The sequence below is a fragment of the Synchiropus splendidus genome, chromosome 3 (genome assembly GCF_027744825.2).
Source record: "Synchiropus splendidus isolate RoL2022-P1 chromosome 3, RoL_Sspl_1.0, whole genome shotgun sequence".
NCBI classification, from domain to species: Eukaryota; Metazoa; Chordata; class Actinopteri; order Syngnathiformes; family Callionymidae; genus Synchiropus; species Synchiropus splendidus.
This window is the reverse complement of record NC_071336.1, coordinates 33,264,751-33,278,396: the sequence shown is the minus strand read 5'-3', so window position 1 is coordinate 33,278,396 and position 13,646 is coordinate 33,264,751. Positions and strand designations below refer to the sequence as shown.

General features: G+C 44.0%; 1 protein-coding gene across 4 annotated transcripts; it reads right to left on the bottom strand.

Moving 5' to 3' along the window:
* Positions 1–2,634: 2,634 nt before the first annotated feature.
* LOC128756148 (CD276 antigen-like) lies at positions 2,635–6,173 on the bottom strand. Of its 4 annotated transcripts, XM_053860403.1 has the most exons (7): positions 5,972–6,173; positions 5,631–5,728; positions 4,623–4,716; positions 4,189–4,509; positions 3,842–3,955; positions 3,426–3,536; positions 2,635–3,186 (listed from the first exon to the last, which is right to left on the bottom strand). In XM_053860403.1, the coding sequence occupies exons 3-7, from the start codon at positions 4,699–4,701 to the stop codon at positions 3,056–3,058; spliced, it is 756 nt and encodes a 251-aa protein (XP_053716378.1). In that variant the 5' UTR covers positions 4,702–4,716; positions 5,631–5,728; positions 5,972–6,173; the 3' UTR covers positions 2,635–3,055. The 4 variants fall into 4 exon arrangements, with proteins under 4 accessions (XP_053716378.1, XP_053716376.1, XP_053716377.1 ...); XM_053860401.1 differs by having other exon boundaries at positions 4,623–5,728; XM_053860402.1 differs by lacking the exon at positions 5,631–5,728.
* Positions 6,174–13,646: the final 7,473 nt, after the last annotated feature.

Genomic DNA, 13,646 nt, shown 5'->3' with positions numbered 1-13,646 from the left:
AGCTTAGTCTTTTCAGGAACTAGCAGATGTAGTCGCCCTCACCTCTCTCACCAACACCGTCACCAGTTCACAGCAGAAGACCCTGGAAAAAAAAGGCACAGAGTCAGCGCACACCTCCACGCTTTTCCAGCCACACTGAGATGTCATTTACCCAACATCACTGCACCACTTGGTGTTTATCGTTATAAGTTATGTCAATCATATTCTGAGTGCATTTACCTCAAACGGACAGTAGGTGGGAGTGGCGTCACTGATGAGAAGAGCCCAGCAGGGGAGAATGAAAATGTAATGCTGTAATGTATCTCCATGACACCTCCAGGGCAAAGTGGAGACCAAAGTCGATTCACCAACGTTTTGAACATTGTCTTGTTCATTCCCAAAGCAAACTGCCAGGCGCTGTCGACTATGTTAACTTTTGTTATGTTTAGGTTGAGTTGGTTTAATCTCTATTTGTGCTTTGAGTTGTCTTGTTCTCATCAGCTTCCTGTTTTATTTTGGTGTGGTTTTGTCTTGTGTTCCTGTCTGCATTGGCTTTGACGCCTTATCAGCACCTACGCTGCAGATACTGTGTTCCACCCGGTGGCTTTCTAGTTCTCTGTTGTTACAGTTCCATGCTAGCTTATCTGATATAGATGGTGTTTCTACATTGCACCCAAAGTTCAATAAACGCTGTTCTGCGCTGATCTGAAGTCTGAACAGTGTAATCACCAGCAAACGCTGCTGTGATTGGAACCATCATAAACCTGTGGTTTCACTTGACAGTGAAACTGATGCATGAACAAATCTCAGTTTACTGAAAGAACGTTTTGATTGTGGTCGAAAGATTCAGGAAACAAGAGATTAAAATTCAATTTCTGATAAAGTGGTGACTCTCGAGTTCAGCACTCAAAACCTGTAAGTTACAGAAACTCTCCAGTCGACGGAGGAGACACAAGTCTCTGGAGTGATGCAGCTACGGCTGTTCAATAGCTCCATACAGCGATGCGTCTTTCGGTGTTTTTTGTTTGAAGCTCTTCTGTGGCTGCACTCTCACCTGCTGCTTGTGGTGCGAACCAAAAGACACCAACGTTGGTGAGTCGTCACTTGACCTCTGACCTGCACTGATCTTAAACCTTTGTGTTTAGCTTCAGTTTTCAGTCAGGAAACTCTTGAGCCTCTTTCCAACACTGACTGAAGTCAGACCCTTTTGTTTTCTGGCATCAGTGATGAATTCTTCCTCCTGACTCACCGAGGTCAACGTTGTGCTGTGGTTCCTCCAAGAACAAGTCTGAGTGATCCAGACATACGGTGTGAAAACAGCAGAGGAATGAAACATGTGGCTCACCAGGGTCTTCAGGCTCCTCACTCCCATCAGCTGCTCCAGTTATCAAGTCTCTTCACACAACCAAGATCCTTTTCCGACTGAAGCCAGTCCAAGTTTCACCGACACTCTCGGGGAAGCGACGATTAATAAATCAGTAACTGATTAACAAATGTGTTTTTCATTCTTCAACGACCTCTGACCTCTGAATCAGTGGTCCCCAATGAATTTGCCACTTTGAACCATCAGATAAAGCCTGTGCATGTTGGTGTGCGAGGTACGTGGGAATCACCAACCATGATCCCAGTAGGACTCTAGCTGTTGTCTGTTACACTCTTTCTTCTTCTGGGAAGTGGTGGCCTCTCCTGGCTCTTCACTGAGCCTTGTGGGTTACATTTTGGCTCCCATGGGCTAAACCAAGAGAATCAGGACATTTTTCATAATACAAGTTTTTCTTTTCAAAATAAAAGATCATTCAAACTCAGATAATACATCAAACAGAAATAACTATTTCTTGTGCGGCCCGGTACCAATTGATCCACGGACGGGATCGGTTCCCGGCCCGTGGCTTGGGGACCACTTTTTCAGCTTTTGCTATGGAACCTTCATCATGACTCGGTCTAGCACCTGCATTTCACACCTGTGTCTCTTCTCCATGTCAAAAGTCAAACAGCTCCACCACTGGATGAACATTGGACCACTGGAGCTCTAACTTCACAATGACCACACGCTTGTGTTCAGCAAATACATGGGTTCATCATGGCTTCATCAGACTGAAGCAACACACACAGAAGGATCGTTGTTTTGGACACAAGACACCAGCGATGACGAACATGTCTTCTTGGAATGTTACAGTACATTTATGACAACATGATACACTTTTAATGCATTATGGTTCTGGGATATTGCTTATAATGTATTAGTATAAATATTAGTAATATTATTAATAATAATACAAAACAAAAGCGCCTTTCTGAACACTCAAGGACACTGTACAGGAAGTAAGAACAATAACAATAAAAGAGCAATAAAATCAATAAAAACACACACAAAAAGACAGAAAATGGGATGTAGATGGAAGGATGATATTAGCTGTTGTATGTGGTCCTGAACAGATGGGTTTTGAGTCTTGATTTGAAGAGGGGCATTATTATATTATAGGGATGCTGCGATCAGGATTTTGCTGCTGATCACCGACATCGATCACATGGATTGACTATTAATTTGTATTTGAGACCTTCTGGCTACATGATGTGAAGGAAACATTAAATTATTATGCATTTATGAAGGTTTCCACTACGGTCGTTTTCAAAAGTTTCGATTCAAGTGGCTGATGAACGCTGCACCCTGTCACGAGTCGAGACGTGGAGCGCGACCCAAGCGCAGTGGTGAAAGTCACAGGAGGCAGGACCGAGTCAAAAACAATATTTTAATAATTAAACAACAAAATCACAACAGAAAGTGTCACCGAACCGGGAGAATCAAACCAACTTAAATCTGGGAACGGAGAGACGAAAGTACAATGAACAGAGATAGTGACGAAAGAAACCAGGAAACACGCGGAAACAGAAAGAAACAGAACACTAACTCAGGCACCAGGGTTTAAGACAGAGTGCTCCAAGTAAGCTAGCTAGCGCACAGAACGAGAGAACGAACAAGGAGAGCCAAGAGAACGGTGATGGATTTGGTTGTTTCCATCTCTTCGTAAACGGCACCTGAGAAAGGCTGGTCATCTCTATCAACTGGCGGGTGTCGCTAAGCGCCAGCTGTGTCACTTTCATGAAATGGCGTGTTTATTTCCTGTCCGCGTCTGTGATCCTCACTGCCATTTAGTGCCTGCCTCTCAATGGTTACAGATGAAGTTTGCCCATTTAGTTCCTCTCCACCTGATAAGAGCAAAAAGAAAAGTTACACAAAGAAAACCCCTTGAAAATCCATGATATTGAAAAGTCTGGTCAACAGAAACAAGGTGTGGCAGATGATGGTGCCATGAAAGTCATGTAGCTTGTTAGGTGGCATCACTCTCAACAGTTAACTCAGTTACAGTGACATGAACATGAACAGTTGCCATGTTGCCATGGAGAACAGTCAGCCAATCACAGCGGATGATGAGCTTCATACTCACATCCACAAGTTTTCAAGCCGCGTCCTCCATACAGACAGAAACCCAGAACAACCAGGGCAGTAACAACAATGGCCAGGATGATGCGGAGTCGGAACCACCATAGAGCTGCTTCTGCAGAGAGGAACAGATCAGAGCTGAGTCCATGGCTCCGTGTTTCAAGCATATTTAGTTATTTTAGATCATTATGAGAGGCGATGTACTTTCTGCAGTCTCTCAGCAGGTTGCTGCAGCGTGAGGTTCAGGAGAGACTCAGGAACAAGAAGGGAGTGAAGGAAGTGTGGGACAGAGAGAGAGGTAGCTGAGGTGGATCAGGGTCATGGGTCATGGGTCAGATGGAGAGAAAAAGAGAGGATGGTTTCTGCAGAGAACCATGGTCTCAGAATCAGAAATGCCAAACTCAAATGGTCCATTCTCACCGACATTTACAGGCAGCTTCTCAGTTTCAGGCGGCTGAGTGGACTTGTTGTGTTCAGGAGCTGAGTTTTCACTGTTGACCCTTGAATATGGAGGTTTCTCCCTGTGTTTCTCTCCTTCATGTGATAAGAGGAAAAAGAAAGTTACACTGAAGAACATGATGAGTCCATGTTCTGTCATGTTCCATACGTCACTCCACTTCTTTGTCAATTCAACATGAGTTTGCAAGAGATTCTTTTGCAAACAGTTTGCCATGAGGACTTGATGTTTACCTGCTACCTCCACATAAATGCATTCCTTTTGTGACGTCCTCCACATGTCACTCTGGTCTGCTGGACCTTCTTCTTACCTTCCACTTCCAGGTTGACAGATGACTCCTGGGCATCCTCCCTGGATTTGCTGGTGTAGCATGTGTAGCGTCCACGGTCAGAGACCTGGACCTCCTTCAGCAGCAGTGAAGCGTTGCCTCTGGACAGCTGCTCATGGAACAGGGACGTTCTTCCCCTGAACTGATCCATTTGATGGTCCAACTGGTCCTGACCATTGTAGTAGGAGTGGACAGCAGCATCTTTCCCGCCTTTGTACCAGTGGACCAGCAGGCCATCTCCACTTGGAAAGCTGCACGGGAGGATCTGGTCGCTCATGTACCTGCTGTACACGGTGTTGTCTGCTAAAAAAAACAAAAAAAAAACAACTTCAGGTTCATGTTGAACAGCTCTGAGCTCCTCTGAGCTCATCATCAGACTCTCTTCAACACACAAAAATGAGCAAAAACCTACTCACCTGGCTGCAGATCGCTCGCTGCTGCCCACAGCAGGATCACCAGGAACGCCTTGAACACCAGGCTCCGCACACACGTCATTCTGCTGTGTTGAACCTGAATGTTTAAAATGTTAAAATGCATAGTGCATATAGTGCAGTGGAACATTTAAAATAATGACAGAAATGACGACAGAAGGAAAGAAAAGTGAATACACAAGTTCATGCTCTTCTTCCCCTAAACTCTCAGTTCATGACGACCTAAACTAATATGTTCAGTAAACAAAAACTGAATTACAACTTATGAGTTATGAACTTATTATAAAACACAATTTAAACAGTATAAGTAACTTTGTATATGTGTTATAGGGACAAACACACACACACACTCACACAAAACATGCAAGTGAGGAGCTCTGGACATGGTCACCTTTATTGATGCCAGTGCCTTTTCAGTGTTTGTTTAATTTGATTTCAATAATATTCATAATAATTCATAATATTCCCTGCGGCCAAGTTGTTCTCAGAACTGTCTATCCTCACCTCAACCTTGAACCAGGGCCTTTGTTTCATTTCGACTCTGGTGATCACAATGATCTCACGCCATAACAGTAATAATTTTAATAACAATTATAATAATAATAATTATTATTATGAGCTTAACCAGAGTAATATTTCAAGCACAGTACCAACTTCAACACTAGCTTAGCATTAGCAGAGCAGCGACCAACCTCCTCCAACCTAACAATCCCTTACTAATTTGATGAGGATTGAGAATTATGACCAATTGAAGGAATAGATGACATTAAAGTTCGTAAAATATTGAACTATGACACCTGAAATATCAACTTAGAATATCACGTTAGCATTGGCATGCTTCCAGGCGAGTCAGTCTACCGACAGTCTACCAAGCTCGACGCCTGTAGAAAAAAATGTATTCCAAAATATCGCTCAGGACGACAAAGACAAAGGTATTTTTCAAATGACAGTAACCAAATACTTGTCTTGGCCACACAGCGACGATAAACCTACCGTTTCTTAGTGGTACACGGGTTGGAGATTACGTGCCTTATTTTTGCTTCCTCTGACGACATTCGTGGGTGTCAACTTCCTATTCTATTGCGCTCTACCTTCAATGTAGAATTGTATTATTATTATTATCAAGAATAATAATAATAATAATAATAATGATTATGATAATAATAGTATAGTAACGCTAATGATGACACTTTTTATTATATAATAATAATAATAATATAATAGTTTTAAATGGCATTATTAATAATAATAGTAACAATAATAGTAGTAGTAGTAGTAATACTAATATGTTTTAAATATCATTATTGTGATTATTGTTATATTAATTGTCTTACCCATGGTAACAATCAGTAGGTTCAACATGACTCCAAATAACAAAAAATCAAATTCCAAAAGAGCAAAAGAAATGAAGCGATGTCCCGTATCTGCTGAGTCCAGGTGAAAAATCCAGACGTCCGAGTCAACAGCGCAAAATGGTGGAGGTCGGTCAGGTAAGTTGAGTCTGTCTGACACAGGTCTCCCAGTGATGTCTCTTCTCCGGAGTCTTCACTCCCGTCAAAGACACACTCGGCTGCAGGCGTCATCGCTTCACCTCAAGAATCCCGACTGTCTTCATACTGGAACCAGTCCATCTGCATTCCACTCACGCCTTTTCCTCTGACTCCGATTGGTGATCAGAGAGTCAGGCACAAGTCGACAGCTTAGTTTCTCAGACTATAGAGCCGGGATTTCATCCCCTCCAGCCTGGAGCTGCGTCCTGGCTCAGCTCACCAGCGACTCCCTTCACCACTGGTCGAGTGTCTCCACTGCCTTCAGCTCCTCTCTGAGGGACAGGAGCTCCTGGTGACACCCCCCACTGTTGGGTCGCCCCATCCTCCACTGTGTGGCTGCAGTTTACTTGGGTGGATGATGAATATCGGAGATGATGATGGTACACTGTCGTTTGGAACATTACCATTTTCATGCTGCCACTGATGCAGGATTGTCATGGGAGGAAAGAGGAAGACATGACAGTGATTCCACTGCCACCACTTTGTCAGTGTGAAGGCTTCATATAAAAGGAAAGGAAGTAGAGGAGCCGCTTGAGAGTCAAAGTGCATTCCTTTAATGTGCTATTGGTTGGTGAAAGGACTCAAACAATAATCTCACAATGTGTTGAACTTGTACTTCTGAAGTTTCAGGAACCATTTGATCCAACTTTGATTTACTTCAGTAAATCAAACTACAATATTTAATAACCAAACTTAGTTTTCTAAAATGGACAATAAACATACATTTTCATGGTTGTGCATTTAAAAAAATAAATAAAATTAAAAAAAAAATAATAATAATAAAATAACTTTCAGTTTTCATATTTGGAATCCGGATCCTTATTCTTACTAACTATACCCTCATTTTCCTCCCCAAAATAGTGTTTTTAATGTAAATGACAAAAGCATCTGCTCATTAAACAGCAAGACAAAGCAACACTCTCCAGTGCAGCGTCACTTCAGTGTAGCTGCAGGACGAGTTCGTCCCTGTGACTGACTCTCTCTTCAAGTTTCCCCCGACCACAGACGTCACCAGTGACATCATCAGTTCACGTCTCCACTGCTCTGTCGAACTCTAGAAACTTAGCTGCGCTCTGTTTGTCATCAGAGATCATCACCAAGTGGTTCTGTTGGAGTCAGGTGTGGCTCCATGCTTCAAGCATTCTTAGTGATTCTCCATGAGACCCTTGAGTGGTCCTGCGTCCTGTTGCAGTCCGTTCTCACCTGCCATCCTCCCATTCAGTGATCGCATCTCATGACTGTCAGGAGGCCGATTGTCGTGTCCAGAAGTTGAGTCTGCCAAGAGAAAGAAGAAGAAGAAGAAAGTGAGTCACGATCTACTGGGTCTGCCGCTGCTCCTGGTGACTGAGAACCACGGTCCCAGACTCAGAGCGACTGGTCCACACTCAGAGATGTTTCAGAGAGTAGTCATGCTCTCCACAGAACCACATCATCCTCCAGCAGCAGAGGAGATCCTGAGGTCAGAGGGGACACTTAGAAGAGCTCCAGTCCTTTCAGTGGACCTTCAACCACCAGGCTGCAGAGCAATCATAATGGATGATGAGCTTCATACTCACGTCCACAAGTTTCCAAACAGCTTGTTCCATTCAGACAGAAACGCCGCAGAGCAACCAGACCAGCAACAACCAGAACAACAACGCCCAGGACTATGAGGAGTATGATCCACCATGTTGCTCTTTGCATCTTTTCTGTGGTAAAAACAGATGTGAGATGAGTCTATGTTCTGACAAGGTTCCTACAGAACTTCTTTTCTTTTTCAACTCAACGTACGTATCAAAGACAATCTTCTGAAAACATCCTGCTATGAGGACCTCATGTTTACCTGCAATCGTCACGTTGATGATCTCCACCTTTGTTTCTTCCTCGTTGGAGACTTCACACATGTAAATCCCACTGTGATCAGGAGTCAGGTTCTGAAGAGTCAGGCTGCCGGACATGGACAGATCCTTCACATGGTCTCTCCACCTCTCAGAGACATTGAGGTGACCTTCTCTCTGGACTATGATTCCATCATTGAACCTCCAGGTGACGGACGTCAGAGGAGACTTCAGAGCAGGACAATCTAATGTGACTTCAGCCCCTGATAAAGTGATGCCTCCTTTGATGGAGAAAGCAGAGGACAGAGGAACATGCTGAGTGTGAAGCTTCACTTCTACATCTCAGATGTTGACAGGGAAGATTTCAGGTGAGTCTGCAGGTTCATCATGACACAGTTCCTCCTCCCCCTCCTGGAGACCAGCACCACTCCCAGCAGCTCTCTCCATGCTGGTTGTCTCATAGATGATGAGTGAGTGAGAGAATGACTCACTTGCAGTGGTCAGTGTGGCTCTCCTGCTGCTCCGGAGGGTCCTGACGTGGCAGGTGTAGTCACCTTCATCATCAACCCTCACTGAACTACTGATGTTGTAGAGCAGCTGCTCCGTCTTCTCTATCCTGGTGTCAGCAGTCTTGTTCCTGGACCATGTGACCTGAGGCTCTGGGTAGATTCCCTCTGAGCTGCAGGTGATGTTCTCTCCTTCCTGAACGATGGAGACCTTTGTAACTGGAGCTGGAGGAAATGAAGAAGTTCAGATTGGACGTCCTCCACATGTCACTCTGGTCTGCTGGACCTTCCTCTTACCTTCCACTTCCAGGTTGACAAATGACTGTTTGGAATTAACCACATTGCCATTGTCCGTGTGGCTGGTGTAGCATGTGTAGCGTCCATGGTCAGAGACCTGGACCTTCTTCAGCAGCAGGGAAGCGTTGCCTATGGACAGCTGCTCATGGAACAGGGATGTTCTTCCCCTGAACTGCTGGATTTGTTCGCCCAACTGGTCCTCACCATAGTAGTAGGAGTGGACCACGTTTTCCCCATCTTTGTACCAGTGGACCAGCAGATCTTCTCCTCTAATAAACGTGCACGGGAGGATCTGGTCGCTCATGTAGCTGCTGTACACGGTCATTTCTAAAATTCAACATGTGCAACTTCTGGTTAGTGTTGAGCAGCACTTGCCCCTCTACATCCCGACCTGTCAAGTCGCCCTTTTTGTCTCAGCAAATGTGTATTTCCCTGTCTCCCCTCATGGTGTTGACTTCATTTGCATGACATTATTTATGATATTAATGTTCACTTGGATTTTCTACTTAGTCCGAATTTTCAAAGGCACAAACACATTTTGTTTACTTTGAAATACACGCCAGCGCTACACTCAGTTTGCAATTTAACTCTAGAAAATGGCGGCTTGGTGTCTACATAATTCTTTCGGCTACTTCAATGACAATGTTAAGGACAACATCATTCTATTTCACAATGATGCCCAAAATACCAGCACATATTGTGTGTATCTTATGTGATGATAACTATTGAAAAGTAAACCATGACAAAGGTTTCTCAAGAGAATGACGTGGTAACCTGCACTCTCTGCTCTTCCTCTGACTCCAGAAGGTGATCAGAGAGTCAGGCACAAACAGACAGCTCTGTTTCACTCACCTGGCGGCTGACTGCCCGCTGCTGCACTCAGCAGGCTCACCAGGGTCACCAGACGCGTCACTCCCTTCATTCTACTGCCAGTGCACTGTAAAACCAAATGTTCAAAAATAAAATAATTTAGTACATTAAACGTGGGCTTTATGACACCCATATTAAGTACATATTACTGATTATTATCTATTTAATATAATTTGAAATAAACATGCCGCTATACATGAACAAAAAAAGACAAATTCACGCACAACACGTGACTTGTCAGCGTTAAATTTTAGCAGTAGTGGAGGTCTTCCATACTGTCAAGTTAATGTTGGAACTTCATATCCTGACCTCAAACGGGGTCTTTACTGGCCTCAAAGTTTGTTTTGGACTCAGATGAAGACGATATTTTCACTCTTGAATTATTTGTGATTATTAGGTTGAAAGCAATAACAGCAGAAGAATCGTAAATCACTAAAAGTGTTGCAGTTACCGTAGCATTAGCTTAACTATTAGCATAGCATTAGATAAGCAACAAGATCGCAGCAGAGCATCAACGTTATATTTATCTTTATAGTCTCTGAGGAACTCGATTGATATTAAGAATACAGGACAATGGATGGCATTGCAACACAAATACAGAAAATTCATCAAAATAAAGTTGGAACTATTGACTGAACTATGGAATGAAAATATCACTTTAGCATTAGCATGCTACCAAAGAAGCATGTGGCTAATTAAATTAAAAAAAAGAAAAGTTAAAGCTAACAACAACCAACATAAAAAAAGTATTTTAAAAGTCAGTCACCAAATGATGATGAGCCGACCGTTTCGTGGTTGTGGTCAATGCTGCCCCGGCTCTCGTTCACTTCCTTGTTACTTTGCACCTTTCTGATGCAGGAAGTTTCCACTCGATTCAACTCTTCTTTCTTCAAAGCTTATTAATGTTATTATTATTATTTATTATAGTAGGAGTAGTCGTAATAGTAGTCGTAGTAGCAGGAGTAGTAGTAGTACGTACTACTATAAAAACAGAGGTGATCCAGCGTCCAAGGAGCAGGAAGTCAATGAAGTTCGTTGTTTAAAACATTGACAATACAGTTCAGTACCAGAAATTATAAACCTGAACCTCTCAGTTCCATCACCAAAAAAATAAATAAATAAATAAAAAATGGGAATATGAGGAAAAGTCCAGTTTGTAACCCACAAAAGTCTCTGCTCCAGTCACCGTGTCTTGTCAGAGAATAGAGTTTGCCCGATGACTGAAACCAACATATCTTTACTCCTCTCACACTTTGTCCTTCCAAGGAAGCAGTGATCGGTAAATCAGTAACTGATTGACAGGTCGGTGTTTCAAGATCAACCAACCTTTGATCATGAAATCATCTTTGACAACCACCAATATACTTCAGTCCTCTGGTCTCTCTCTCTCCTCCAGCCTGGAGCTGCGTCCTGGCTCAGCTCTCCAGCGACTCCCTCCAACACTGGTCGTCTCTCCATCGTCCTCAGAGGTGAGCAGCACTGAAGAGTGTCTCCACTGCCTTCAGCTCCTCTCTGAGGGACAGGAGCTCCTGGTGACACCCCCCACTGTTGGGTCGCCCCATCCTCCACTGTGTGGCTGCAACAGAGCGTCAGTCCTGTCTGCAGCACCAACAGTGGACTCAGGACCTGAGTTGCTGCAGTGACCCTGAAAAAGTGACCTGCCAACAGCACCTTGTGCGTTTATTTTCAATGTAACTCAGTTACTATCCAAGTTGCTGTGCTAGTTGTATTCATTAGCTGCCAAAATCACCCCCTTCACCTCAACTGGAAAACGTTGGATGATTTTCGCAGTACTGACCTTCATGGTGCATTTTCAACAGATCCAGATATTCTCCAAATGTCCGTTTAGTTTTTATTGAGCACAAAAACAAACCTCAAACTGAGGGTCCATTGTGAAGCACAAACTCAGCTTTGTGACTTAAGACTCAATATTTCCTGTTGACATACCGTATGAAAAAGACAACACAAAACATTGACATTGATTGTCAGAACATTGTTTCACTTTTTCTGGCACAAATATCACCCATTATGATGAATTACGATTTTAGGAGTCGATGTGTGTGATCTGTTTACAAATCACTGCTCTCCCTGTCTGCGTGTGCTCTTGTAGACCTGGAGGTGAATGGACCACAGAGAGTATTAACAGTGTGTCACCATGATTGTGGTTCCTCCTGCGTCCTGTAGGGTGCGCTGTCCAGTCAGTTCTCCTGCTGGTCTGGTGCCACATCACGAGCAGTGTGGCTCAAAGTGCAAACACATTTCTACTTTTTTCTCTGTGGGCCTCTCCCTTCAGAGGTGGCCACAGCAGATCATCTTCCTCCATCTCACCCTGTCCTCTGCTTCCTCTTCTCTCAAACCTCCAAACCTCATAGATAGATAGATACTTTATTGATCTCTGAAGAGAAATTCCCATTTCCAGCAGCATGACAGGTGGAAACATAAGAGCAAGTAAAAAATAAATAAATAAATAAATAAATTAAAAATGAGATGAGATAGGAAATTAAATAAAATTAAAATAAATAACAACAGTTCATTTTATCGTCCTTCCCGAGAGATGTTGAAGAGCCGAATGGCGTGAGGGAGGAACGATCTCCTCAGTCTGTCTGTGGAGCAGGACAATGACAGCAGTCTGTCGCTGAAACTGCTCCTCTGTCTGGAGATGGTGTTGTGCGGAGGATGACTGGGATTGTCAATGATGGACAGAAACCTGTTCAATGCCCGTCTCTCTGCCACTGATGTGAGGCTGTCCAGCTCTGTGCCAACAACAGAGCCTGCCTTCCTCACCAGTTTGTCCAGGCCTGCAGCATCCTCCTTCTTCAAGCTGCTCCCCCAGCACACTACTGCATACATGAGGGCGCTCGCTCCCACAGACTGCTAGAAGATCTGCAGCAGCTTCTTGCAGATGCTGAAGGACGCCAGCCTTCTGAGGAAGTACATGCGGCTCTGTCCCTTTCTTTTCTTTTCCTCCTTCACCACCTCCATCAATCTCCTCTGTGGCCTTCCTCTCCACCTTCTGCCTGGCAGTTCCAGCATCTCAACATCTTCATCTACCAATGTACTGGCTCTCTCTCTCTCCTCTGTACATGTCCAAACCATCTCCATCCAGCCTCTCTGACATGGTTTTCTCCCCCGCTTTCCTTCTCTGTCTTCGACCTACATTTCCATCAGCACCCTGCTGGCTAACAGCACTGATGACGGTCCCTGTTGACCCGGGCCTCGACCAATCTGGTATGAGATACATTTGGTGAGGTGGTAACAGTGGAGTCAGCATTTCATGATGAGCCGACTGTGGAGCAACATTGTTTGTATGCAATTTGTTTAAATGTGGGCGGGTCCAAACAATGATCAAAGAGCTTTTTATCTTAAACAGAAATGTGTTTTAAGCATTGAGGCTCAACTGTCCAGGGCGATGAGTGCGTGAGAAAGAGGTGAAGAAGCGGGTGCAGGCAGGGTGGAATAATTGGAGAAAAGTGTGAAAAGTGGTGTGATGTGTGACAAAAGGGTGTCAGCAAGGATGAAAGGGAAAGTGTCCAAAAGGGTGGTGAGGCCAGCAATGTTGTATGGTTTGGAAACAGTGGCACTGAGGAGAAGACAGGAGGCAGAGCTGGAGGTAGCAGAGATGAAGATGCTGAGCTTCTCTCTGGGAGTGAGCAGGATGATGAGAGGATCAGAGGGACAGCACATGTGCTCAGGTGTTTAGGAGACCAAGTCAGAGAGGCTGGATGGAGATGGTTTGGACATGTACAGAGGAGAGAGAGAGAGCCAGTACAATGGTAGATGAAGATGTTGAGATGTTGGAACTGCCAGTTTTGATGCCAGGAATCATAACATACCTCTATGGTCCAGGGTAAAACTGTCCACGTACTTAACAAGTTACGCTGTGAGGACCGGCTGGTTATATGCTCCCTGTGAGATCAGCACTCCCGGAAAACTCTTTCTAAACTTGTTGATAAAGAGTTTACAACACAT

Excerpts from the sequence above, each read along its gene's own strand:
- LOC128756148 (XM_053860401.1), bottom strand. The coding sequence starts at position 4,767 with ATGTTCCACTGCACTATATGCACTATGCATTTTAACATTTTAAACATT. Across the intron at positions 4,510-4,622 it reads AGCGAGCGATCTGCAGCCAG|CAGACAACACCGTGTACAGC; the intron begins GTGAGTAGGTTT and ends TGTTTTTTTTAG. Across the intron at positions 3,187-3,425 it reads CGGCTTGAAAACTTGTGGAT|GTGGAGAGGAACTAAATGGG; the intron begins GTGAGTATGAAG and ends TGCTCTTATCAG.